Source organism: Dasypus novemcinctus, chromosome 1 (assembly GCF_030445035.2).
Source record: "Dasypus novemcinctus isolate mDasNov1 chromosome 1, mDasNov1.1.hap2, whole genome shotgun sequence".
NCBI lineage: Eukaryota > Metazoa > Chordata > Mammalia > Cingulata > Dasypodidae > Dasypus > Dasypus novemcinctus.
This window is the reverse complement of record NC_080673.1, coordinates 75,735,338-75,761,584: the sequence shown is the minus strand read 5'-3', so window position 1 is coordinate 75,761,584 and position 26,247 is coordinate 75,735,338. Positions and strand designations below refer to the sequence as shown.

Sequence of the window (26,247 nt, the reverse complement as noted above, 5' to 3'; positions counted from 1 at the left end):
AATATAATAGACTCAGGCTTAGGTGAAAGATTCAGTATGGCAATATGTCACACAATCCAGCTCCCTTTAATGTGGGTCTCTTACCCTTTTTTGTTCCACTCACCTCTTTGTCAGTCAGGTGAAAATGCTAGACCCCTTACTAAGTTCACACTATACTGTGCATTATCTAATAAATTATTTCACACCCAGAACAACACGTCCCCACAAGAATAATGTTTTTTCAAATTTAAATTCAAGCTTATTAACCTCTTCTTAAGAATCCCTGCTTTAATGTGCTGGTATAAAGGAATTTGTCTCCCTGCTTTAATGGTATTGCTAAAAAGCATTTGTCTCTATTTTGAGTCATTTCTAGTCACAGCTCCTGTCTAATTCCCCTTTTGTTTAGCCTCCTTTCCGCATGTGGGGTTATCTGTCTCACGGTCTGCAAAAGGCCATGAACTTTTCTCCTTAGAAATATAACAAAACGATTTTTAAAGCCAGGCCCGGTCGGACCTTCGTTATCTCCGCGCAGGCTCCGCCCACAGCCCGGTGGCAGTGACTGGAAAGAGAAAGGAGGCGGGGCGATGCCTCATTCCTGGGCGGGGCTCAGTGGTGTGCCTCCACGCGCCGCCGCCTCTGACGTAGGACGTTACCGGCTGACGCAGCCGCAGTGCCGCCAGGCCTTGTGTTCCGACCCCTCCCCTCCTCCGCCGGCCCCCCCGCCCTCGGTATCAGTGGCTGAGGCAGGGGCCCGAGCCCGGGCGCAGGCCCAGGCGGCCGTGCAAGAGGGTGTGGGTGTGGGTGTGGGCAGTGAGCCGCGGGCTGTGTCAGCCTCGGCGCTGCTGCTGCCGCCTTCCAGGGCCCTCGGTTCCCCTTGGACAGAGGCCGGCGCGGTTCCGGGGCCGCCCAGGTGAGGGGCGACGGGTCGGCAGGTCAGGGTTGGGCTGGGCAGCACTTTTCCAGGGCTTTGGACGTCAGCCCGATCGAAGTCCGGGAGGTTTGGCTTCGTGGTGACTGCTTGGTGCGGCTGCGACTCATCTCATATGCCTTTCCCATCTTTACCTGCAGCGCCGGCAGTTTTAGACCGGGTGCCCGGGGGTGGGTGGAAGGCCTGGAAGGGCCTTGACAGGTGGTTGAGGGCTGGACGCAGGAGCGGCCCCTGCGGCTGGTAATAGCGAGGGTGGGCGGCGCCCCTCTGCGGGTGTGTGGCCTCCGTGGGAGGGACCGTGTGCCCCCTAACTCCGACTTCTGCCTTGCTGGTAGCGACTGGCTACGTTAGATCAAATACTGCTTAACATAGGGGGATGGGTCGAGGAGGGCGATGGAGTCTTAGAATTCCCTTCTCCCCAGTTGTGGTGTATTCTGAATTGGTGCTTGCTCTGGCTACACTGCAGAAAAGTACATTTTAATGGAACATTTCTGGCCAAAGGAAGGTGAAGGGAAGTTTATTTTCCTTCCGGAGAGTATTACTGGCCTTATTTTTGACATTAGAGAGACGTTTGTTAAAGTGCAAGAGTTGTAAATTTCCTTTGTAGGGAAATCATGAGTTTTATATTTATCCCAGCGTCGTTTACGTTTCACCCGGTTTCACGTTGCTGCTTTTACACAGTGCATAGTAATGAAGCTGACTTATTCTAAGTTAACTAGACAAAGCATAAAAATAGATGAATTGACCAGAATATTTATTTATATAACTATTGAATGGTACGTGCGTTTTGAAGGTATATTATCTCATTTTAGCATCATAACAATCCTATCTTGTCAGGTCTATTAATAAACACATTTTATAGATGACGAAACTAAGGCCTACAGCCCTAAAGTAATTTATGCATAGAGCTGTGATTCAGACCAGGTAACCTCACGGGAGTTTACTGATTCCAAGTCATCTATACTATTGCTCAAGCATCTTTAGAGTTTGCAGTGTGATTTTTGTAAACATATTTTATCTGATGGAAAGTGTGCCGTGTTCTGGGAATAGGAAGCAATCTAAGGCACTGTCCATATCAGAAAGGACCTTACAGTTTGAGAGAACTTTCCCATGACTTTGAGTATACTAGAAAGCTAGGATTTTTACTGGAACCCTCTGACTCTAAAACATATGCTGTTTCCATAATTACAGTGATTTTGAAACCTTTGGTAGGCCACAGTTTGGAAGTTGTGGTCTTTTTCTAGATTTGAGTATTGTTTGAAAATTTTAAAGAAGGAAATGTAATGTTGGATTAACATAAAAGTATTTCTTTGTGTATGTGTGAAAATAAATCATTTAACCCAAAATGCTGATGCTGCTGATAAAGCCAGAATATCTTTTATAATTGGTTAAAATGTATGTACTTTTCAGGTGTGAAGATGGAACACTCTAAAAAGGTCTGCTGAAAGTAAGGGGAAGGAAAAAACAACATTTGAAAAAAAGTTGGGTAAGTATTTTTGGCTAAGTTTTTAAAATATCAAAGTTAGTAATTAAGCTAATGAGTGCTGACCACATGGTAAATGTTTATGTTTATAATCTTTCATATTATTTTAGTTAATAAAACAAGATACTCTGCTAGTGCTACTTTAAGTACAATGGGAACTAGGAATCTTATAAAGTTAATTTTAGTTTACCCTTTTTCATGTTAAAGATAGTGACTGAATTGCAATTTTTTGTTTTAGGGAAATTAGCTCTTTAATTTGAGAAACCTTTGGGGAACTTATGTAGGACAAATAGAAGTGACAAGGTGGGTTATGCAGTGGTCTGGATGATGAATTGGAGGGAGGTGAGTTTAGAAGCATGGTGTTCAGTTAGAGGCTACTGCAATAATCAAGGTGGGAAATTATAACCAGAAGTTAAGCAGTGTAAAAGAGAATTAACGGATGGAGATGGATTAGATCGATGTGAAGGAGGTTGAATAGAATTTAGTGGGATTGAGGAAAAGTGGAGTCAGGGTGACTACTTCTAGCTGCATAATTAATGTTTAATAAATATCGTGGAATTAATGAAATGAATTTTCTGATACGTTCCTTGGTAAACTGAAAAGTTTCTGGGGCCATTTATTGAAGTAGGGAGTATAGGAAGAGGAATAGATTGGGGAACATGGTTGTAGAAGAGTTCAGTTTGAGGCTATTTGAGGCATCTGTGACTTCCAAGAAATGTTATTAGGCAGTTGTATGTTGGATCTGAGTTAAGAATGAAGACCCAGTTTGAGATGTAAATGTTGGAGTTAAAGTTTATAGATGGTAATTTAAAAGCAATGGGAATGGAGAAGATCACCAAGAGAGAAAATGTACTGTGATAATAGAAGAGGAATGAGGCTAAGGAACACTAAAATTTAAAGATTAGGTGGAGGAAAAATGTACCTCAAAGCAGAAGGATAAGGGAGATAGGAGAAAACTAAGACAATCACAAAAGTCAGTGGAAGAACTGAGTTTGGAGAAAAGGGATGAGTATTAGACTTTTTTTTTTTATATTTTTTTATATTTTTTATTTTTATATTTTATTTTGAAAGAAGATTAAGATTCAATTGATCTACATAAAAAATATAGGGGATTTCCATATACTCTACCTCCCTCCCCCACTTTTCCCCATGGCACATTTGTTACAGTTGGTGAACACATATTGAAGCATTATAGTTTGTACTTTGCACTGCATAATTTTATAGATTTTGACAGAATGTCAGTGTCCATCATTGCTATGTCATGCAGGACAATTCCATTGTCCCAAAATGCCCTATCTGACACCTATTCTTCCCTCTCCCTCTTCTCAGAACCTTTGATGGCCACTGCCTTTATATCAATGTTACAAGTTCTTCCATTCCTAGAATAATACGTCTACTCTAGCCTATAGTTTCATTTCCCCCTTATGTTTGCTCATTCTTCAATCTTGAGGATTTGGGGATGATGATGCCACTCTGTTTCTGATTGAGATTGGTCATAGATCCCATGGGACAGATAGATGGAACTGTGTTGCTTGCAGTTGTAGATACCCTGTGCATTTTGGGATGGGTGTTCGTCGTCATCCTTTTGTTACTTGTCCTGGGCAAATCCAATAAACTGGAGAGTAGGTGTTGCAACTCTGCTGAGATTCAGGGCTCCACCAGCATATGAACAGACTGAAGATTTAAGTCACTGGGACATATATTTAATAAGTATAGTCCTAAATATAGGTTTAAATAAAAGGGGCAGAAAAACCGGGAGCATATATGCCAAAGTAAAGCCCACTGACAGGGTGCTGAATTCCTGAGATTGTCTGCCTTGCCTATAGTGTCTCGATAGCTAGACACTACATTGTTTTTTGTGGCAGTCAATGAGATCCTTCTGAGGTGTGCATAAGCATAACCTCTAGAATGATCTTCTGACTCACTTTGAAATTTCTTAGCCTTAAAAACTCATTTGTATGTAGTATTTCCTCCTTTCGATCAAGGTCTTTTTCCAAATGCGTTGCTAGTTGGTGCTTGGTAATAATCGTTTGGTGCTAGGGATACTCATCCCCTGGAGTTATCTCCCAGGCCTGGAGGAGGGGGAAGTAGTGCATTTATATGCTGAGTTTTACTTAGAGAGAGGCCACATTTGAGCAGCAAGGAGTCTTTCAGGAGGTAACTCTTAGGCAATAGTAATATTAGGCTAAGTTTCAGTTTCTCAAGATCAAGGTTCATAAGTACAACCATTATTATCAAGAGCCTGGCATATTGGTCTCTCACTAGGCACTTCCCAGGTACTTGGGGGATTCTTGCCATTCTATTAGAGGATGTGGCAGGACTTCCCAGGGTCGGAATACGGTATTCTTTCAGTTATTGTGTGGGTCTCAACCCACCAAGGTAACACCCTATGACCACTTGAACATATTTATATGCCATAGAGGCATGCCCCAGGTGCATCCCATCCCATACCCCCCCCCCCCGTCATCGACACTCTGCACCTCCTCCCTTGCCACAGTTGTGACCCTTTCGTGATCTAAAACCTCCCATCAAACAAGCCAAAAAAATCAATAAATAAAAATAATAAGAAAATATAATAAAAAACAAAATACAAAAAAGTAAATCTTTTTTCATTGTTTCTTTCATCACTGTATGATTTATCATCTTTTATGTACAGTGACAATTTCTTAAATATGGTCCCCCGGTGTCTTATTTTTTTGCTTTATTTTCAAAGAAGCTTTATGTTACAGAAAAGTCACATAGAAAATATAGGGGATTCCCATATTCCCAACCCCCTTACCCTCTCCCACTCTTCCCTATTAATAACATCTTACATGAGTATGGTACATTTGTTACAATTGATGTTCAAATATTAAAGCATTGCTGCTATGGTCATTGGTTTATGTTATGGTTAACATTTTGCACTATACACTTTTATAGATTTTGACAAAATGTGTAATTGCCTATATGTTATTGCAAGATCATGCAAAAAATTTCAGTGCTCAAAAAATGACCTATGTTCCATCTATTCTATTCTTCCTATCCTCTCCCTTCAGCACCTATGGTAACCACTAAGTTTCCATTTTTGAAGAATAAAGTTCATAGTTACATGCAGTAATATTGAGGCCCTGACATATTGGTCTGTTTTCTTTTACTAGGCACTACTTTCGTTCTCGAGAGATTCTTGTCTCTCTAATTGAGAACATAGAAGGACTCCCCACGATGGGAGTTTAATATTCTGTTTAGTGTGTGAGTCTCCACCCACTGAGATACCATATTATGACAGGATGAGCACTTTAATATTCCATTGATGCATGCCCCAGGTTCACCCTATCCTGCATATCCCCAAAAGAACATTCCCACTCTAGTAGATTTAATCACAGACATACAAATCCCCAGGTTCACATATTTCTTCCTCCAGCCTTCCGCCCAGTTCCATGAATAGTCCAACCCAATTCCCCCACTCTACTCCCCCTTACAGCCCAGCACCATTGACCCCAGTCACATTAGTGAACCACTGTCACTCCCATCCACTGCCCAATCACCTCCTTCTGCCTTATCATATTGAGCATCAGCTCACTACACTCTACTCCCCTTCTGTCTGCTGATAATCTGTCATCCAGACTCTAGCTCTGTGAGTCTGCTTAATTTGCTTGAGTCACATCAGTGAGGTCATGTAATATTTGTCCTTCAATGATTGGCTTACTTCACTCAACATTAGGTCTTCAAGATTCATCCATGTTGTCCCATATGTGAATACTGCATTCGAGTATTAGACATTTTTGAGACATTATCCTGGTCAAATACAACCAGGATAACACAAGTATCCCTTGGACATGTCAATTAAGAAATGTTTGTTGACCTGAGCAAGAGCAATTACACAGATGAAACTAATTCAAAATTGGTAAAAGATAAGGCTGTGGAACAACTAATATCATTTACTCTTTTAGAAAGTTTGGTTGAAAATGGGATAGAGAAGGGATGGCTAGAGAAAGGAGTTTGAGGGATGATTTTTGTTTTTTAAAGTCATGAGAGCTAATAGCTTATTTACTGAGGATAAAAACCAGCAGAGGGAGAATTTGAAGATATAGGAATAAGGCAGGGATTCTTAACCATTTTTGTTCCACAGACCCCTTTGCCAGCCAAGTAAAAACCACAAATCCCATACTAAGACCACACTGTACTGGTGTATTATTTAATGAATATGTCACACCTGCATCAGCACTTCCCCACAAAAATAACGTGTTTTAAAAAATTTAAATTCAAGTTCATTGACCCCTTGTTAAGAACCCTTGGAATAAGGGAATATAATTGGTAAAGTCACTGCCTAAGGGATGGAATATAAGGGTACTGGTCAAGGGTGCTTTAGATACATTTTTGCTGAGACAGGAAGGAGGGAGTAATGATTAGGATAAGTTTATAGGAGACAGGGTAGAGGTTGCTCTAGAGTCCATGCAGAAGACTCCTACTTAAAGTAGAAAGAAGAAATGGTTCATTTAAGTGCTTGTTAGGCATTCTTGATATGGCATTTCCCAATAAAGGATGGAATAAAACGGACCTCTGTTGTTGTTGTTGACATTGATCATGCTCCATAGTTTGATGTTGCCTCCTGATTATTTAAAGAAGAGGGATCAGCAGTGGACTTGGCTCAGTAGTTAGGGCGTCCGTCTACCACATGGGAGGTCCGTGGTTCAAACCCTGGGCCTACTTGACCCGTGTGGAGCTGGCGCATGCGCAGTGCTGATGCGTGCAAGGAGTGCCCTGCCATGCAGGGGTGTCCCCCGCATAGGGGAGCCCCGCGCGCGAGGAATGCTCCCCGTAAACTGCCCAGCCTGCCCAAGAATGGTGCCGCACACACGGAGAGCTGACACAACAAGATGATGGAACAAAAAGAAACACAGATTCCCATGCCGCTGACAACAACAGAAGTGGACAAAGAAGACGCAGCAAATAGACACAGAGGACAGACAACCGGGGTGGGGGAGGAAGGGGAGAGAAATAAATAAATCTTTAAAAATAAATAAATAAATAAAGAAGAGGGATTGCTTAGTTTTTCTTTAGTGCAGAATTTAATGGAGGAACCTTTTGGGAAAATTGCCATGTTGGGCAAATATGAATTTTTATGCCAAAATATAAATTTCAGTAACATTTTTATTAGCTCCCAAACTAGAATTTTAGAGCTGGAGGAAAGAACTCACTTTTTGTAGAAAAGAAACAGGACTAAGAGATAGTTACTGACTGATTCTGTCAATATAAATATGAGCAGCAATATAACATAGACCTCTGGAGCCAGTCCAGGTTCAAAAACTACTTTTACCATATCTTAGCTATGTCGGTGCAAACTTCTCAGTGCCACAGTTTTCTTATCTCTAATTGGGAATTATCTGTGCAATTAGATGAGTAAATACATGTAAAGTGTTTAGAATAGTACCTGGCACAAAGCAAGCAATGAATAAATGTTAGCCTTTATTATGGTGGCTATATTTTATCATTTTAATTGTGAGTTAATGCCAAAATATTTAGAATCTAAACACTAGACTATTGCCCCTACTGTACTTTGTCACTTTTTATGCATATATAAAATATGTTTATACCTACCTCTACCTCCATTTAAAATACTGTGCCAAATATCACCAGCACCGTTATACAGGATATAATCCTCATAAAACTCCCTGAAATAGCCTTTTTTGTTGTATTCGCATTATATTTCAGTTTCAATTGTAGTAATATTCTCAACTCAGAGGGATTGGCTATTGAATGGGTCTGTTGGGCTCTCTTTGTAATAACATACCGATAAAAAGTATTTTCTCTGAACATGATATGATGAGTGCGTTGGTAAACACACATAGCCACTTTCCTCCTCCTCTCTCTCCCAAGTCCCTATATTACTGGCTGGGTAGTTTGAATAATTATTTAGTGTCTGTAGTTTTCTGACTGGGAGGGTTTGGGGTGGGTACATAGGACGGAAGCTTAAGGACCAGCTAGGAAAATGGAAATAGTATTATTACAAGAAATTTTCTTTAGAATTTTACTTTGCTGCTGCGAGCTGTTATGCCTTCTGGAGTGTTTTTAATCAAAATGGAAGTGGTATATTGCATTCTTGATTAAAAGAAACTTGGAGAATGTGTTCACTGACCAATAGAAAAGTGAAAATGAAACCCACCCCATCACAGATCTATTTATGGAGTATAGAAGTGGAAGGACTAAACCTATGATTCATGGTAATTTCTGTTAATATCTTTGTATTGCTGTCCATATTAATGAATATGGTGTCCATTTAGTTCTGGTGGACTGTGAGAAGTGGGTAATTTTTTAAAATCTTGTTTTTTCCTATATTTGGAGAGGTTGAAGTTAGCTCTCTTTACTCTCTTGGTAGACATGTTTTCTACAGATATTTAAGGGCTGCATTGCTTTCACTAAGTATTTAGGTGAACCAGCATACATTTCTGACTTTAGAAGTGAGGTTTGTTAATGTGGAGCATTTTTGTTAGATGATAGTACTTCTAGATGCTTAAAAATTCTTTTGTATATAGCAGACTGAACTATTTTGTAGTATAGATAATGATATTAAAAGTATTTCACGTTTGTTGAGTTGTTGATTTATAGTGTTCAGATTGTCAGTTGGCATATCAGAATATTCCTTCTGCAACAGTTGCCTAGTGACTATTGTACTTGTTTGGTTTGCTTCTAAGAATCATGCTTACCAGTATTTATAGAAAACTTTGTTATTCATATTAACTTAATCTGTTCTTGATTATTATTTATGCCAACTAATTTCTCTTGGTTGTAATGTCCTGCAATTGTTAAAGTATGTCTATAGTGTTATCTTCTCTTATATATTATATAAGGAATGAGAAACATTTTAATCATTGTTTACTGCATTTGATTGTTTTTTAGCTTTCACCTTTTTTGTTGAACTGACTTTTTTTCTTTTAGTACATTAATGGTAGTGGCCTAGCTACCACAGCTGTAATAAGCTTCTCAAGTACTGTGCTAGGAGTTTTATGTTTGCTCATTTTGAATGCTCTTGGTATCTCTTCACGGAAGGGGGTGGCCATTTTACGAATAGGAGACAGACTCACTGAGCTTCAACAACTTGCTCAACCTATTTACAGCCAAGGAAGGAACAGAATGAGCTTCCCAGTTCAGATCTGTCTCTAAGGCCTACTCTGTTTCCAGGCTACCAGACTATTTTCATTATTTTTGATTAAATGTTACTTTACAACTTAATTCTATTGTGTTTACAGTTAGTTGACAGGGAAAATTGTATTTGTTGAATATAAAATCCTGGAACTGAAAGAAACCTAGATTGACTTTTCTAGGTAGAGAGGATTGATTATACCTAATCTCTTTGACCTAAAAAGTTAATTGAGTATTTGTTAGTTTATATGAACAGAATAGAAAATTATGTAATTTTACTTTATCCATACAAAGCTGCCCTGGTCAAAACTTTAAAGGAGGCCCAGTTTCATTTGTTGCCCACTATCTCCTTTTTTAAAGGTTTTTCTGTCTTTAGCAATCTCAGGCCTTCTGAGATATTCTTAGGTCCTGCTTGTTAATAAGAAAAGTAATCTAATGGATTAATTTACACTAATAACACATGATAATTAATGGGGGCTATTATTGAAATACCCTAAAGATAGATTTACATTTTAAAAGAGAGTATTGGTTAGTACTCTGTTTAACTACAAGAAAAGATGGTGGAATTTCAGCCTTGTGGTATCTTGATGGGTATAATTTTTTAGTCAGAGAGGATCTTTCAAATCCCCATAGGATCAGTTGGTAATGCCAACTCTTTATATATTCCAAAACTGTCTCAAATGTATCTTTTATGTGAGATATTAAATTGCAGTAGACACTTATATATTTTGAATACGTTATTTGTGTAGCATTATGGAGTTGGACAGAACATCATGAAGTCATTTGCTTCAGTGCTCAGACTACCTTTGTCATTATAGAAACAGTTCAAGTGAACAAAATACTTCTTAAAACTTCATTTGGGGTAAAAATGTTGTTATGATAAGATCTGTGCTGTGCTTTATTTTAGGATGTCATTGTGCCATAGAAAAGCAATTTATCCAGGCAGCTCCTCTGTGGTAGTACTTACTTGAGATCTTTGGGTCCATTACATGGTTTCTTAATTGTTAAGGAGGGCCTTAAGAGGGAGACCTTAAGATAGGATAAGGAGATATGTGTTTTCGATATTGGTTTCTCAGGACAATTTGTTAAATATGTGCAGAAACCAAATATTAGCTGAAAAGTTTTCAAATAGGTGTACATTCTGTAACAGTTAATGTAGATCTTTTAAGTTTGGCCTATGAGTAAACTTTGCAGATATGATTATACAAAGTATATAATTCACATAAGTTGTAGTATACAATAATGCTGCTATTTGCTAATAGGTGCTTAATCCTGATGATAAAAATAATGTGGGGAAGCGGACTTGGCCCAATGGATAGGGCGTCCGCCTACCACATGGGAGGTCCAATATTCAAACCCTGGGCCTCCTTGACCTGTGTGGAACTGGCCCATGTGCAATGCTGATGCTCACAAGGAGTGCCCTGCCACTCAGGGGGGGCCCCGGCATAGGGGAGCCCCACTTGTAAGGAGTGCGTCCCATAAGGAGAGCCGACCAGCGTGAAAGAAAGTGCAGCCCGCCCAAGAATGGCGCCGCATACATGGAGAGCTGACAAAACAAGATGATGCAACAAAAAGAGACACAGATTTCTGGTGCCGCTGATAAGGGTAGAAGCGGTCACAGAAGAACACGCAGTGAATGGACACAGAGGGCAGACAATGGGGGGGAGGATGAGGGGGAAAGGGAGAGAAATAAATAAAAAATAAAAATTAAAAAAAATGTGGATGGAGTTCAAAGGAGATCTATAAAAGCTCTTCACATATCTTTAAACCATTAAAGTTCTTCACCCTCATGAAAATTTGGTTTCCATTCTATAAAGTTGACTTATTTTCCAACCTTCAAAACTCATGGAGTTTGTAGAAAAGGAACTGTGATTAAATCCTGGTATACAGCAGTCATTTATTTATTGAGACTGCTGTATACCAGGAACTTTGTTGGGTACTGCACATTCAAATAATATGGCAAAACTGTCCTTAAGCAGCAGTGGTTTCGAGGGGATGACAGACTTCTAAATTGATAATTACAGTATATTATAAGTGCTAAGATATAAGTAATTTTTCAGACATCATTTGTTAAGCATTTTCTTTATTGTCAGATAATCTATTTAAGATTATTGTAAATTTTCTAGATCTTATACATGATACTGAGAATTCCTTAGCTGTTTGGTAGAATTTTTAAGCTCAGTAATTATTTATTGAATGACTAAGCAAAAATAACTCCCCATTGTCATGCACTGTCTTACTTTGTCACTTTGAAAAATCAAAATCAAATACTGTCCTATGACAATACCAGAGAAAGCTATGGTTCTTTATAACTAGGTTTCTCAAGTTATATGTAATGTTATATAGGTGTAATCCAGTTTAAACCTGATACAGGAAAACTTATTTCTGCTTGTTTTGATTTCTACACTGCTAGAACAAATACCATATAGTGAATTGTCTTACACAGTGGGAATTTATTGGCTTGTCTAAATCGAAGCATCAGTCAGGTATTGCTTTGTCTTTCTGAAGACTGTAGCATTCTGGGGCTGGCTGCAGTGATCCTTCGTCCTTGACTTTTCTGTCACATGATGTGGCAGTTTGAGATTATTTATGAATCCCAAAAAGAGCAAGATTATATTTGTAAACTGATCTGTTCTGGGTGTGATACTTTGTGATTATATTAAATTCAATTGGAGGGGCCTTTGATTCGATTATCTATTAAGGTTGCTTCAAGGGCTTTTTGATTCAACCAAGTCAATAAGGTATGTCTCAGGTTGAGTCCCTGCCCTTTTGATGGATCTTATATAAAGGGACACTTACACAGACACACACAGGAAAAGAGAGCCCTGTCAATTTTGATCCTGCTATGTGACAGAAAGGAGAAAGCTCAAACAGCTGAAGCCCTGGGGAGAGATGAGACATTTTGCTTGATAGCTTACAGCTGAGATTCGGAAGAAAGAACAACTGAAACTGACATAGGAGGCCCGGAAAGAAACAAGCCCTATGCCAGGGGATAGAGGACTTCATTTAAGCCTGTAGCCTCAGAGGCTGGACCCACAGAATCTTGAATCTCTGGACTGTCCATGTGCCAGCTGGGTCTTGAGCCTCAACAGAGTTGCAACTCCTATTCTCTGGTTCGTTGGACTTACCCAGGTAACCTAACAGGGAGGTGAGGATGGTCACCTACCCCACCAAGGAACCAAGAAAGTCTACAACTCTAAGCAGGAGAATAGTATCCATCAGCCATGTGGGATCTAAGGCTTCTCTCGATTTGGAGGTGGAGTGGACATTACCATCCAGGGTCCTCAGGATGGAGGGATAAAAGATGGATTAGAGCGGACTTCCTGTTATTCTACTATAGAATTATTGTGACTCTAGCCATGGAAGAAATTGTATCATTGATATGGAGACAGTGGCCACAGGATTTGCTGAGAACAAGGAGAGGGAAGAAGTGTGATGGGGCATTTTTGGGACTTGGAGTTATCCTGAATGATGTTGCAGGGATAGATGCAGGACATTTATATCCTGCCATAACCCACTGAATGGACTGGAAGAGAGTGTGTAAACTACAGGGTAAACAATAATCCATGCAGTGTAGCAGTGCTCCAAAATGTGCCACACTGATGAAAGAGGTTCTTGATGTGGGAGGAGTCGGGGGTGGGTGGGAGTGGGGTATATGGGAACCTCGTATGTTTTTTAATGTAACATTTTATGTGATCTATGTATCTTTTAAAAAAAAATTAAATAAAAGCACCAGTTCAGGAAAGAAAAAAAAGAGGAAGAGAAAGCCCAAAGGTGAAGGCAGAGACCAGCCAGAGATCAGCGACCATTTTTCTTTAACATGTGGCAGCTGACTTTGGTGAGAAAGCAACCTTTAGTTGGGCTTTTTCATGGCTTTGTAACTGTAAGCTTTTACCCCAAATAAATACCCTTTATAAAAGCTAACAGATTTCTGGTACTTTGCATCAGCAGCCTCTGGTACTTTGCATTAGTGCATGGTGGCAGCTTCTTTCTCTTCTGGATTCTGTTGACTTTAGCTGCTGGCTGCTCCCTGTGCCTTCTCCTTCTGGATTCAATTCTCTTTTGATATGAGAGCTTTAACCATATTGGATCAAGGCCCAGTGTCATTCAGTTTGGGCACATCTTAACTAATAACATCTTTAAAGTTCTATTTTAAATGTGTTCCCATCCACAGGACCAGGGTTTGGGAACTGAACATGCCTTTAGTGGAGGTAATGATTCGATCCCCAATACCACAATGCCTTGGCATATTATGGGGAGGATTAATCAGTAGAAGAGGTTTTCTTGAGGGCCTGTGGGCAGGTATATAGATGACAGTGAAAAGAAATAGTATCACCTAATTCTTCCCACTTCCCTCCCCATAGGTAATCAAATAATTCTTGTTAAGGTGGAATGGACTTGAGGGATTTATGGTAGCTATGTTTATGAAGGTCTTTTCAACTATCACACCAGGACCCTCTTCTGCTAACTGTTAAAAACACAAGTTAAGGAATATGGAAAAGGAAAAGGGAGGGTAGAAGGTTATGGCATTAGGACCTGTAAAACTGGGAGTAATATAAGAAAGATGAAAGACATTTAAAAAAAAAAAGAATGAAACTAGAAGAGGATTAAACAAGCAGGACCTTGACTCATATTTCTAAAATACATAGAAACTGTAAGACTCCCTCGTACTTTCCACAACTGAATCTCCTTGCATCTGTGTCCATCCTTTCCTCTGTTCTCCCATTCAGATATAGGAAATATTCCTCTTTCTGTCAAAAACCAGTTCCTCTATATGTCTGTCTGCTCTGGATTGAAGTGAGATTTAAAAAAAAACTTACATTTTTTTATTAAATGCTGTATGCTTTAAATTGTTTTACAGTCTCACTAAAGTAAAGGGTCATTTTCTTGTAGAAGAAAACTATCCTCAGATATGAATCAATAATAATTAGTATAAATAACATCTTAGTTTGGGTTTCCCCACAAATTTGAAATTGGGATTCACGTACAGGTAGATTATTTGGAAAGTGTTTATAGGGAAGTAAAACAGGGAAGGGATGAAGCCAATAAAGGGCATTATTGTGGCAGTAACCACTGTGGGCATTTGGAACTCAATCCCTTTGGAGAACTCTATGAAGCTAAATAAAATATGCCTCAGTTATTCCAACTAAAGAGCAAGGAAGTTGTAGGTGCTTACCTAACAACTTCCCAGCCATCATTGCATTAACTCTCTGACAGTTCTGGTTTGCCCTGAGCACAAGCTGAGCATGTTCCTACAGCCAGGAAGCACTCTGAGCAGAGTGTTGCAGATGTTGAAAATAAGCAGCTTTTTTGTGTAGAGAATGTCAACAGAATATCGGCAAGGCACCAGTGACGTTGGTTACCACTAGCAAACATTTATTTGGGATTACATCAACTATGTGCCAGTTGCTCTAAGTGCTATACGTATATGAAGAGTACAACTCTGTGAAGAAGAGTACAGAAAGGTTAGGTAGCTATAATGTCAGAACTAGTATTTGAACCAGGTGGTCTAGTAGATTGGGCTGCCTCTGGAACACTATAGTTTAAAATAGGACTTTTTTTTTTTAAGTTAGGCCAGTAAAAAGAATTTATTGGGAAATGGGAGAGAAAGATGGAAATAAACATTAAGATTTGATGCAAGCTCTGCCTTGTATAGTTACCTTTTAAACTATTAATTATTCCTCCTCTTTTCTAATATTAAGAGGACGGGCCCCAGCTGTTATTGGTTACCCCACCAATGGTGTGGGCCAATAATGATGCCAAGCAGGACTTCTTGTTTTCACAGTTTTTCCTTGATAGCTGCCTCCTTTCTTTCCTTCCCCTAAACTATTTCCTTTTAGGCTTATTTCCCCCTCCCTTGTTTGCAGCTACCCCTCCCCCATTTTATAACAGTATAACCATGCCTCCTCCCCTCCTTCCAGTCTTACGCTCAAGGCTATAAAATCAAATACTGTAATTCTTTCTAAGGTGTTAAAACTGATTTTCTGATATAATGTGATGAAGCCTTCTGATGTGGGTAATGCTAAAGGGTATTTGTATTTTAATTTTTTTAAAAGACAGGTATTTCAGAACCACAGAAAGAAAGACATGATGGTAGAATGGCAGGTGGCCAGGTTGCTATTTTTGGAATAATGGGGAATGCACAGAGCTGATGGAGGTGTTGAGGATTAATCCATTTAACACATAAATATAATGTTAAGTGACACTTTTGGGGACAAATACAGGTGAATTTGTTAATGTAATTAAGGCTAAGTTCCTTCTTATTGTTGAAATAGGTATCTTTGATTAGATTTAAGAATATTCATGTCCTTCATAGTATAGTAAGTGAACCTGAGTCTATACTCATATAATGATGAAATCAGGACATTAAAAATATGACCTATTATCATATATCTTAGTTATAAGTGTGGAAATATGTTGTCGTTTATTTTGGCATTCTCATCATTGAAGGAACCAGAGTATGATTTCATAAACTTTCATAAAACCTCTTTTCCTTTACATGATTTCCATTGTAGTTTAATAAATCTATGATTCTAAATTTAACTTTTAAACTCTTCTGGGTCTTTAGATGCTGCGCTGGAAAAACTTCAGTAATGGATCAAAGAAAGAATGACAGTATTGTTCCTAGTATCACTCAGTTAGAAGATTTTCTTACAGAACACAACTCCAATGTTGTTTGGCTCCTCGTTGGTAGGTAGAATATGTTTTCTTGTACTTTATTATTTTGTGTATATGGATTAATAACTGCCATGTTTTAGCAGTGGTTAACTGAAGTTGGAATGTGTTTAATACTATTTGCTTATTTTTAGGAAAGAAGATTTTAATCTGTGTTTCTGTGAAGATTTTGATCTATGTTTTGCTCTGGAAACTGCTCTGGAATGCTCTTTATTTTGAGCTCTCTCCCTGCCTGACTTGGGGAAAATAGGACAGGAATAAAGACATTGGACTTAACATGACTTTCCCATTTTAATTCCATACCCCCAGCCCCCAATACACACACAGCATCTTTTATTGTAAAAGTAATAAATTCTCATAATAAATGTATTTTTAAAGTAAAGTAGAATATATATGCTTAATTAAACTTTTAATCTCTTTCCAGTCTCCTTAGGTACTTCACATGGCCTCTTGTTATGAACAGTTTTTTGTGTAATACTCCAGAAGTTTTCCAGGCATATACAAATAGTACAAAGCAGTATATAAGTAAATGGTGGGGAGGGAGGGAATATGAGTGAGTGAATGAGAGGGAGAAATACAAAGATAATATCTGGGGAGGGAGAGATTTCTGTACAGTTATTACCCAGGAAGTTTTTGTGCAAAAATGTCATTTGATTTGAATTTTGAGATATAATTTGGAAAGGTAGAAAGGGAAATAGGAAGGGTAAGGGTGGGGTAAGAGAAGAAAGAGAGGGCAATGATATTTATTGAGCATCTCTATGTGCCAAATATGCATTTTATATGTTGTCTCACTTAATGCTCAACAACCGTATGTAGGTAGGTGGTATGCTTTTCCTTTTAGCATGTTGGGGAATTGAGACCCAGAGAAATTAAATAGCTTATATGAATTATTCAGCTAGATTTTTCAGAGTGCATAGGCATGCTGCTTTCATGACAATATAGGATGTGGGGTGGGGGTAGGGGTAGAGGTGAAATATATATAGAAGGAATTATAATGCTTCATGAATTATAAGTAGGATTGCATTACCATGGAAACTTTGAGTTCTGTGTTTTCTGTTTGACTAAAGTGAAGTATAGTAAACTACCATTATTGAAAGCCAAAAAGAATAAAATGAAATGCCAAACAGTATGAAATAGAACTTCTTAAAAGCAGTATTGAAGATTAACATATAATTTAATGAAGGTTGAATTTTTCCCATCTGTCTCCTCTCCTATCACCTAGAATTTCTCTGTGTTTGTTATGTTCTGTATAATTTACTTTCTTCAGGGAAACAGCAATTGCAATGACCAAACATTGCCTGATTGTTTAATACCTCTGTTTGACTAGTGGCCACGATGTTGAAGCAGGGGAAGGGGTGCATGATACAATGACAGAACTGGTTAGATTATGGAGGACCCACAACAATCTGCCGTTAACACAATAATTTAGAGTAAACACTAAATGAAAATGACTTTAAAACAATAGCATTTCATCAAAATAACTTTTCAAAAGAATTGTTCTAGAAATAATTTTTATGGGCAAATACATAGCACTTGCTACATCAAAGCTATTACAATCTATCTGAACTACCCTGAAAAAATTTTTTTCCTTTTTTGCCTCTCAGTGACTTTTGTTTTATCTGTATTATGTAATTTTAAAAAACACTTTAAGAACCTAATGTGATGTTGCTAAAAGGTAATATATGTTGTTGCTTTATATAATTTGTTCTGATTTAGAAAATAATTTTACTTTTAAAAAGGATAAGTAAAGGAAAATTTGTCAAAACAATGCTTTCTTGTGCTTAACCTTTTGTGTATTCATGAATTCGATTTTTCTTTTGGGATATTATAAAGTTTATATAAGTGACTATAAATATTTCATAAGGAAATGATCAAAGTTAGATATCATTTACTCTAACATATGCAATGACATTTTTAGTTTAGATTCTAAACTTAGCAATTAAGGTGGCTTATATTTAGTATAGATAGGCCTTTAATTAAGATAAAATTCCACTTTTCCATTTCTTTTTAAAGCAAGGATTATTGATTTATAATGTCATAACTCTTTCTGATTTTAAAAATCATGAGCTCTCTTTTTAAGTGGCTATAATCTGTTTTAGGAAATACCTTGGAAAGAGCTTGCATATGAACTTTTGGCCAATAAAGGTGACATTTTCAGAATACTCAAAGATACAGATTTCTGCCCCTCAAGCATCTTTACTTATGTTCAGTAACTAAAACAGTACAAAACATTGAAAAAGGAAACAAGAAAAAAAAGGAAAGCAGAGTCTGGAAAGGAGTATTCTAATTGATTTGATAGGAATCTCTTTATTGGCTAATGACTGAAGAGATGGAGGGAAGTTAGATGAAGTAGAATTCCTTTGATTTTAAAATTTCCAAGTATTATATTAAATTGTAAGAGAACAGTTTACCCTAAGGAAGTAAATCTTGATGTTTCTGAATGTGATAAGTGCTCTTTTACTAATACACTTTTTATTAAGATATTAAAATGGTTGAAAAGAAACATATATTGAGAACCTTTTGCATTTTTTTCCCAACAGCTACCATTTTGTCCTGTGGGTGGATTATTTATCTCACCTATTATAATTCTCGGAATGTTGGTCTTATTTTAACACTGGTTCTTAACAGATTATACAAACATGGCTATATCCATATTGGTAAGTTTGAATAACACTGAATTTTTTCCTTCCATATAATCTTGAGATGCATATTAAAATTTATGCTTTATAAACTGGTGGTAACTTTTGAAATTTATCTTTATTTCATGAACAAACATGAAACATTTGTGTCTCACCTAGCACTTCATGACTAAATGAAGAGCTACCATTTGTTTATATCCTTTACCTCATTCTTATAGTGTTTCTGTAGAAATCATAACTTTTTGCTTATAAAAGATGCTCATTAAAAGAATTAGAAAAATCTAGACATTTATACAATGTAGAAATAGAAATTTCTCAAGGTTCTACTATCCAGAGAAAATTTCTGGTACTCAATTTAGTTTCTGGTGTTTTTATTAAAAAAAAAAAAATTTTTTTAAAATATATAACTGCATAGTTGGAATCATGTTTGTATTGCATTTTGTAGCTAACATTATGAATTTGATTTTAATTCATGAGTATACATGAAGCATACATGGTAGAAAAGATGTTTTAGAAGCTGTGTGCTTTGAAAAACCCTAAATAAGTGAGAAAAGGGAGTCACTGGATAGAATCTTTTCACTTTCCATATGGCTGAATACCTCTTAGTGAGCATAAGTGAAACTTCACTCAAAAATGAGTAGTCTTTCATTAATTTGGGCCAGTGGCTGTTTCCTGGAGTCTTTCAAATTAATAGAGGAAAATGATGAATTAGCCATTGCATTGCACTTATTTAATGGCTATGTAAAATTGCATGGTTTAGGGAATTAGCTGTACAAAGCAGCTATTAAAACTAATGCCCTCATGGTTATCTAGTAGCTTGTTCCATAGTGATGGTACTTTGTGTTACATTTGAAGAAAGGATGATGGAAAATTGGTAAGACTATAAGGATATCAGGAAGAGAGTGGGAAGAGAGCATTTAATTACTGAATAAATGAAGATTATTCGATGCTTTAAAGACTCTGCCATCTATCAAAACAATTATATTAATTGCTACTGTTTTTTCCTACAACAGGTTCCTTCTCTTTCTCTGTTCTTTCTGGAAAAGTCATGGTTCGTGAAATCTATTACATTACAGAAGACATGTCTATCAGGTAAAAAAATAAATAAAAAAGAACCCATTGAAATACAACACAAATTAGAAATATTGTAAAGTTTCTCTATGATAAACCTTATTTTATATGACTTGTTTCTTCAAATAAAACCATAAAACAGCATTAGTTTTTCAGTAAATCATACCTAGTCAGTTGATGTTTTACAGTGTTTTTATCAATGAATTAATTTAGCTAAGGTTTGGCCTTGCAAATGTTTATTGAACAGCAGGTCATGGAAATGAATAATGATCACATTTATATCCTAAATGAAAAATTGAACCCTTAAATTATCTGACCATTTCTGTTGTAGGATCTTTGGTGGTCATTTGTTAATAATATGGGGGTAAGGGATTTTAATAGCTCTCATCTATTATCTCCTTATTAGAGTTAATAAGTTTTTAGAATTGGTTAGCATCTGTTAGCAACTCTAATTTTACTCTATGAAGGAAACATGAATCTGAATAGAATGAAAAATGATAATTAATATGTTTGAAATACTCCCTTTTCCATAAATCTTGAAAGAAAAATCTACCCTAATATTTGTGTTCTTAAAATTTGAAAATTTTAAATTAGGTGAGATGTACTAGGGTCTTATTTAATATATTGGGAGGCAACTTCTATGTGAGTCTAAAATTATTCTAAAATTAAAAGTAAAAAAATAAAAGCTAAGTTTATTCTTTGGGCATATGAGGGTGATAGAGGATTTTCAGAAAAGAAAGAATATCTTTAAAAGTTTTCTCTCAGTATGCTAACCTATCCCTCTTTAATGATTTGGCTTTTTGTTTATATAATTTTACCCTGTTTAGAAAATATTATTTAGAAAAAATAGTTTCTCTGTTAGCACTTCATTTTCTTGTTAAATGAAATCTGACAATAAATTTTGCCTAATTAGAAGATTTTAATTTAGAGCTTGCAAAGCTTCTTTTCCTTTTTCAACCGAAAGATTATGAAACATAACAACTCTTAGTTCTCCAAAAGATGTGTATTTAGGTACATCAGTGTCCTTTTATTAATTTTCTGTATATCCTTATTCATTATCAGTTATGCCTTTTATAACAAAGAAATGAGTTAAGTAATTGTTACTTAAATTCTCATTTTTGTAATTTACTTTGCTTAGAATTCAAGATGGATTTATCATTTTTCGGTGGTGGAAAATGTATAACCCAAAACAGAAACAACATGGTGAGTTTCATTTTTTCATGTGCTATAAATATTCATTCATTTTATCAGATTTTCATTTGTGAATATCGAAATCTTTTACATTTTGTAATAGATGAAAATATTTTTTAAAACTCTGGAGTTTTTAAAAACTTTAATTTTATCACCACTCTGGTCAAAATCCTTCAGTGGCTTTTCATGTTGCCTGTTAAGTTTAGATTCTTCATCCTGTTATTTATTCATGATTTTCTTCAGTATGACCTCTACCTCTATGTCTAGACTTACCTCCCACTATATCTTTGGTTAAACTGGCCTCTGTAGTGCTCTAATGATTCTACTAACAAACCTCATACTTTTCAGCCTCTATACCTTTCTTCATACTTCTAAGACTGCTACTTGTTCTTATTTATCTATGTAAGGATGAACAGAAAAGAAGAAATGGAGATACCGGGCTTCCTTCTGGGTTTATGTTTCTCCTCAGAGCCTTACCTCATCTTAGAGTTTTTACCCTAGATCTTTATTTCATAAACCTTCAGGTCCTCCTGTCTCTGCTCCTAATCTTTTTAGTCTGCATTAACCATCACCAGTGGATTCCAGGGGAGAGTAAACCCTGTTTATACTTTCTATTAATACAATAGTAAACTTATTCATCTCAGGAACTGTTAACATTCTTTTAATTTGTTGAGGACCCTAAAGAGCTGTTGTTTATGTGAATTCTATCTATCAAAATATATTGGCTTAAAAATTAAATCTGAGAATTTTAGAAACATTTGGTTTTTAATTTATTAAAAATAAACCCATTACATAGTAAATAACATTTTAAATGAAAAATAACTGTTTTCTAAAGTGAAAAAAAGTGAGAAGAGTAGCATTGTTCCACATTTTTGCAGATTTCTTCAGTGTCTTAATAGATCTTTTCTCATCTCTGCTTCTGCTTTCAAGAAAAAAAAGAGTGAGAAGAGTAGCATTGTTTTGCAGATTGCTTTAGTGTCTTAATAGAAGATCTTTTCTCATCTCTACTTCTGTTTTCAAACTGTTGATGTACATATGCTATGTTGCCTTTGAAAAATCCACTGTCTACTCATGGGATGATGATTGTGGAAAAGCCAAGTATCTTAGTATTATTATGAAAATAGTTTTGGAAAGGGTTTTAGGCCACCTATAAATCTTTGGCCATACTTTGAGACCTGCTGTTCTAATATATTATAGATGAGGCCTGTCACAGAGAGCTGTTATGAAATCCCCATTTATTTATTTTTTTTATTTTTTTAAATTATTTATTATTATTTTTTAATTACATTATGAAAAATATGAGGTCCCATTCAACCCCACCGCCCCCGCCCCCCACTCCCCCCACAGCAACACTCTCTCCCATCATCATGACACATCCATTGCACCTGGTAAGTTCATCTCTGAGCATCACTGCACCCCATAGTCAATGGTCCACATCATAGCCCAGACTCTCTCACGTTCCATCCAGTGGGCCCTGGGGGGATCTATAATGTCCCGTAATTGTCCGTGAAGCACTATCCAGGACAACTCCACGTCCCAAAAACGCCTCCACATCTCATCTCTTCCTCCCGTTCCCCACACCCAGCAGCCACCATGGCTACCGTTCCCACACCCATTCCACATTTTCTCTGTGGACATTGGATTGGTTGTGTCCATTGCACATCTATGTCAAGTGAGGGCTTAGATTCCATATGGGTACTGGATGCACTCCTCCCGCTTCCAGTTGTAGACACTCTAGGCTCCATGTTGTGGTGGTTGACCTTCTTCAACTCCATGTTAGCTGAGTGGAGTAAGTCCAATAAATCAAAGTGTAGGAGCTGAAGTCTGTTGAGGCTCTGGACCTGGGTGTCATATTATCAGTCCAGAGATTCAAATCCCCTACATATATCTTAAACCCAGCACCAACTACAATTCCAATAAAGTAGCATGCAAGTCTTGTGAAAAGAGATCCCCTCTGAGTCCAATTCCATCACGCAGAAACACCAGCTCCAAAGAAGGGCTATCTGTCATGGCAGTGAACCCCTTCTGCCATGACCATAGAACCCGTGGGTCTCTTTATCCCTCAAAAGAACCAATACCTGGGGTTGTATCTACCTTATCTGTCTCTTAGACTCTGTTCAGTTGTACATAGGGGTATTCCTTCTGACAACCTCCAGACTCTTTTTTAGAGACTCACAGCCTTATAATCTCATTTCTCCTTTCCATTTCCCCCTTACATTAGGTCAAACAGCTTCCCGAAGTCATGTTATTATATGTAGACAGGTATATTCTGCTGTTCCGCATTGAATCTTTAATTCAAGGTCATTTTCTAGTTGCTTCTTCAGCCGGTATGTGGTAGTGATCCCTCGGTGCCAGGGAGGCTCATCCCTGGGTGTCATGTCCCACGCTGGGGGGAGTGCATCGCATCGACACGCTGAGTTTGGCTTTGAGAGTGGCCACATTTGAGTAACATGCAGGCTGTCAGGAGGAAACCCCCAGGCACAATGCTACTCTAGGCCTTGTTCTTATTGCAGGTGTATAGACTCAAAAGTGTAACCATTAGTATCACGAGCCCACTGTTGGGCCCTCCTTCCTTCCTTGAAATCCCCATTTATGAGCAGCATACTTGGTGATGACACTGAGTAGGATTATGTAAGGCAAGGGTGGAGTTGAGGTGAGGGTAGCTCAATTGAATTACTGGTTTGACCAATGGTATTGAGGTTGGAAACCTAGGTGTGTTTAGGGATTAGCAAATAATTCAATTTGGTTATAATTTGGTTATAAATATAAGGTAAAGAAATAATAAGGAATGCTTTGGAGGTTGTATTTGAGAGGATCTTGAACACTTGGCACTCACAGCCATTAAAGGAAGGAGAGTGACATGGATTTAGCTTATTTCAGAGGACATAGGAAATGTAATCATTACTTCAGAGTCATACCTCCTAGTTTAAATATATATAGCTCAATTATTGGCCCCTGAGTATCCTCTCTCATTTATTTTAGTGTCTTGAATTTCATTTGTCACTCTTTTATTGTTAGTGTATTTATGTGTCTCTCTGCTTTTCCTATGTAATTGCCCATAAACTTGATAGAAATTTAAAAATTTTTGGATACTTTATGTTCTTTTTAATACGTAAATAAAATTTAAATTAAGTTGCTGTGTCTTCTTTTTCACTTTGTATGTGCCAGTGGTCATTAGGGAAAAAAATACCCTTCACCTCCATTTTATGGTAACATTAGGAGAAGTTGGTAGACTCATCAGTTATCATTTTTATAATTACTAATTACTTATAGTTTTACCTATGAGTAAATAATTAGTCATTTGAATTTATGTATTTCCCAAAAGTGGTACAGCTTTGGTGAATGGTTAGAGAAATTTTTCTTCTAGGTGCTTGTAGCAGATTGATATGGTTACAAATTCCAAAAACAGATATTGGATTATGTTTGTAATCTGGTCTGTATCTGGGTGTGATTAAGTTATGACTAGGGCTTTCACTGGCCCTCATCATTAGGGTGTTGAGTCCCCACCCCTCGGTGGGTGGTGGGTGGGGATTCACAAGTAAAAGGCTTGGCAAAGGACAGAGTTGAAGGTTTTTGATGTTGGAGTTTTGACATTGGAATTTGTTGCTGAAGTCTTAAGCTGGAGCCCAAAGAAGTAGGCACACAGAGCAAAGAGAAGGAAGCCCTGGGAAGAGAAGACTTGAGCCAGGAGAAGAACATAGAGGAATAGAGATGGCGCCTTAGACAGGGCAGAAACCCCAGGGAGAGAGACAGAGCTGTTCACAGCTGACCGTGTGGAGAGAGGCAAAGTCTAGAGAGCTTCTTAGTCTACAGCTGATCTTGTGGAGAAAACAGAAGAGCTGAGTCCAGAGGGAACCCAGGAAGCCTGAACCCTCATGGACATTGGTAGCCATCTTGTTCCAACACGTGAAAATAGACTTTTATGAGGGAAGTAACTTATGCTTATTGGCCTGGTAAGTGTAAGCTCCTACCCCAAATACATACCCTTTATAATGGCCAGGAGATTTCTGATATTTTGCATCAGCACCCATTTGGCTGAATAATACAGTGCTTTTAAAGAAAATACTGTATTTTAGAGGACAGTGTCCTTAATAATATGCCTGTAGTCATACCTTTTGAAGGTAAAGGCACAATACCAAGTAGCAATGCAGGAATAAGTAGTTTGGTCTAAGTACATTATCAGTCTAACTTGATTTCCAGGACAGAATTTAGAATATAATACATAGGGGAATGAGTGACCTATAAATTAAGTTTTTGGACAATAGAGACTTCTAATATGACTTTATAATCCAGGTATTCTTTCATGCTGGTTAATAAGCAGACTCATGTGTTTTGACAACTAACCAAGCAGAAAGTAGATGGTTGATATTTCTTGGTGGGAGAGTCAGAAGCCTAACCAGGGTATGTGCCTGAGTGGATAGATGTCCATCCAGACCTTTAAGAAGAATGGCTGAGAATTATCTATGGGTAAGGCCAAGATTTTTGTTACGAAGATTTACAACTTCTTTACTAGCAGAAAAGAGGGATCAATCAGCCCCCAAATTCTATGCCATAGCTCTTGGTTGGAATAATTTTAGCCAGGAACAGTATTAGATTTGCAATCCTAATAGTCCACTGTATAAAATGTATTTAAAAAAGAGAAAGAAAAAGAAAACAGAAAATGCCTAATTTGTTTGCCAAAGAAGTTTTTGTTACACAGTTATCCCTAGATCATACAATCAGTGATCTGTAGAAATATGTTGGCTCAAAGCCAATTAGTTGAGTACATTTGTCAAAAATCTTTATTTTGTTTTTAGAATAGTTGATCTTAAGCTATTTTTTTTGGAAAGTAATTACATAGCAAGACTGTTTACCTCTTAACGTATGATGATATATTTATATCATAGTATTTAAGTGAATACTTATCTGAGTAAGAAAAATGCATCAATTTTATCCAGAAGAAATGTTTGCACTATTAAGAAGTGGAAAGATGATGGTAAAACATGCCCCTTTCTGTTACTTTGACTCTTAGAAGTTTTAGTCTGATATAATCTCGTACTTTTGAAATTTATAGCATGTAAATTTTATTTAAGTTAACAGTTAACAACTTTTAAAAGGTAGTAGACTATTTTGGCTTTTTACCAAGTATTGATTCTAAATATTATAAGGGCTTGCAGTGCTTC

General features: G+C 37.3%; 1 protein-coding gene across 5 annotated transcripts in view; it reads left to right on the top strand.

Moving 5' to 3' along the window:
- Nucleotides 1–601: 601 nt before the first annotated feature.
- BLTP1 (bridge-like lipid transfer protein family member 1) overlaps nucleotides 602–26,247 on the top strand; it is a 244,407-nt gene continuing 218,761 nt past the window's right edge. For 4 of the 5 annotated variants that reach the window (XM_058293107.2, XM_058293097.2, XM_058293100.2 and 1 more), the window contains exons 1-6: nucleotides 602–889; nucleotides 2,318–2,393; nucleotides 16,078–16,199; nucleotides 18,725–18,841; nucleotides 19,837–19,915; nucleotides 21,033–21,097. In XM_058293107.2, coding sequence (XP_058149090.1) covers nucleotides 16,103–16,199; nucleotides 18,725–18,841; nucleotides 19,837–19,915; nucleotides 21,033–21,097 — 358 coding nt within the window. In that variant the 5' untranslated portion in view covers nucleotides 602–889; nucleotides 2,318–2,393; nucleotides 16,078–16,102. Of the gene's footprint in view, nucleotides 890–2,317; nucleotides 2,394–13,239; nucleotides 13,348–16,077; nucleotides 16,200–18,724; nucleotides 18,842–19,836; nucleotides 19,916–21,032; nucleotides 21,098–26,247 lie in introns of all 5 variants that reach the window. The other variant, XM_071214848.1, reaches the window with a different exon arrangement.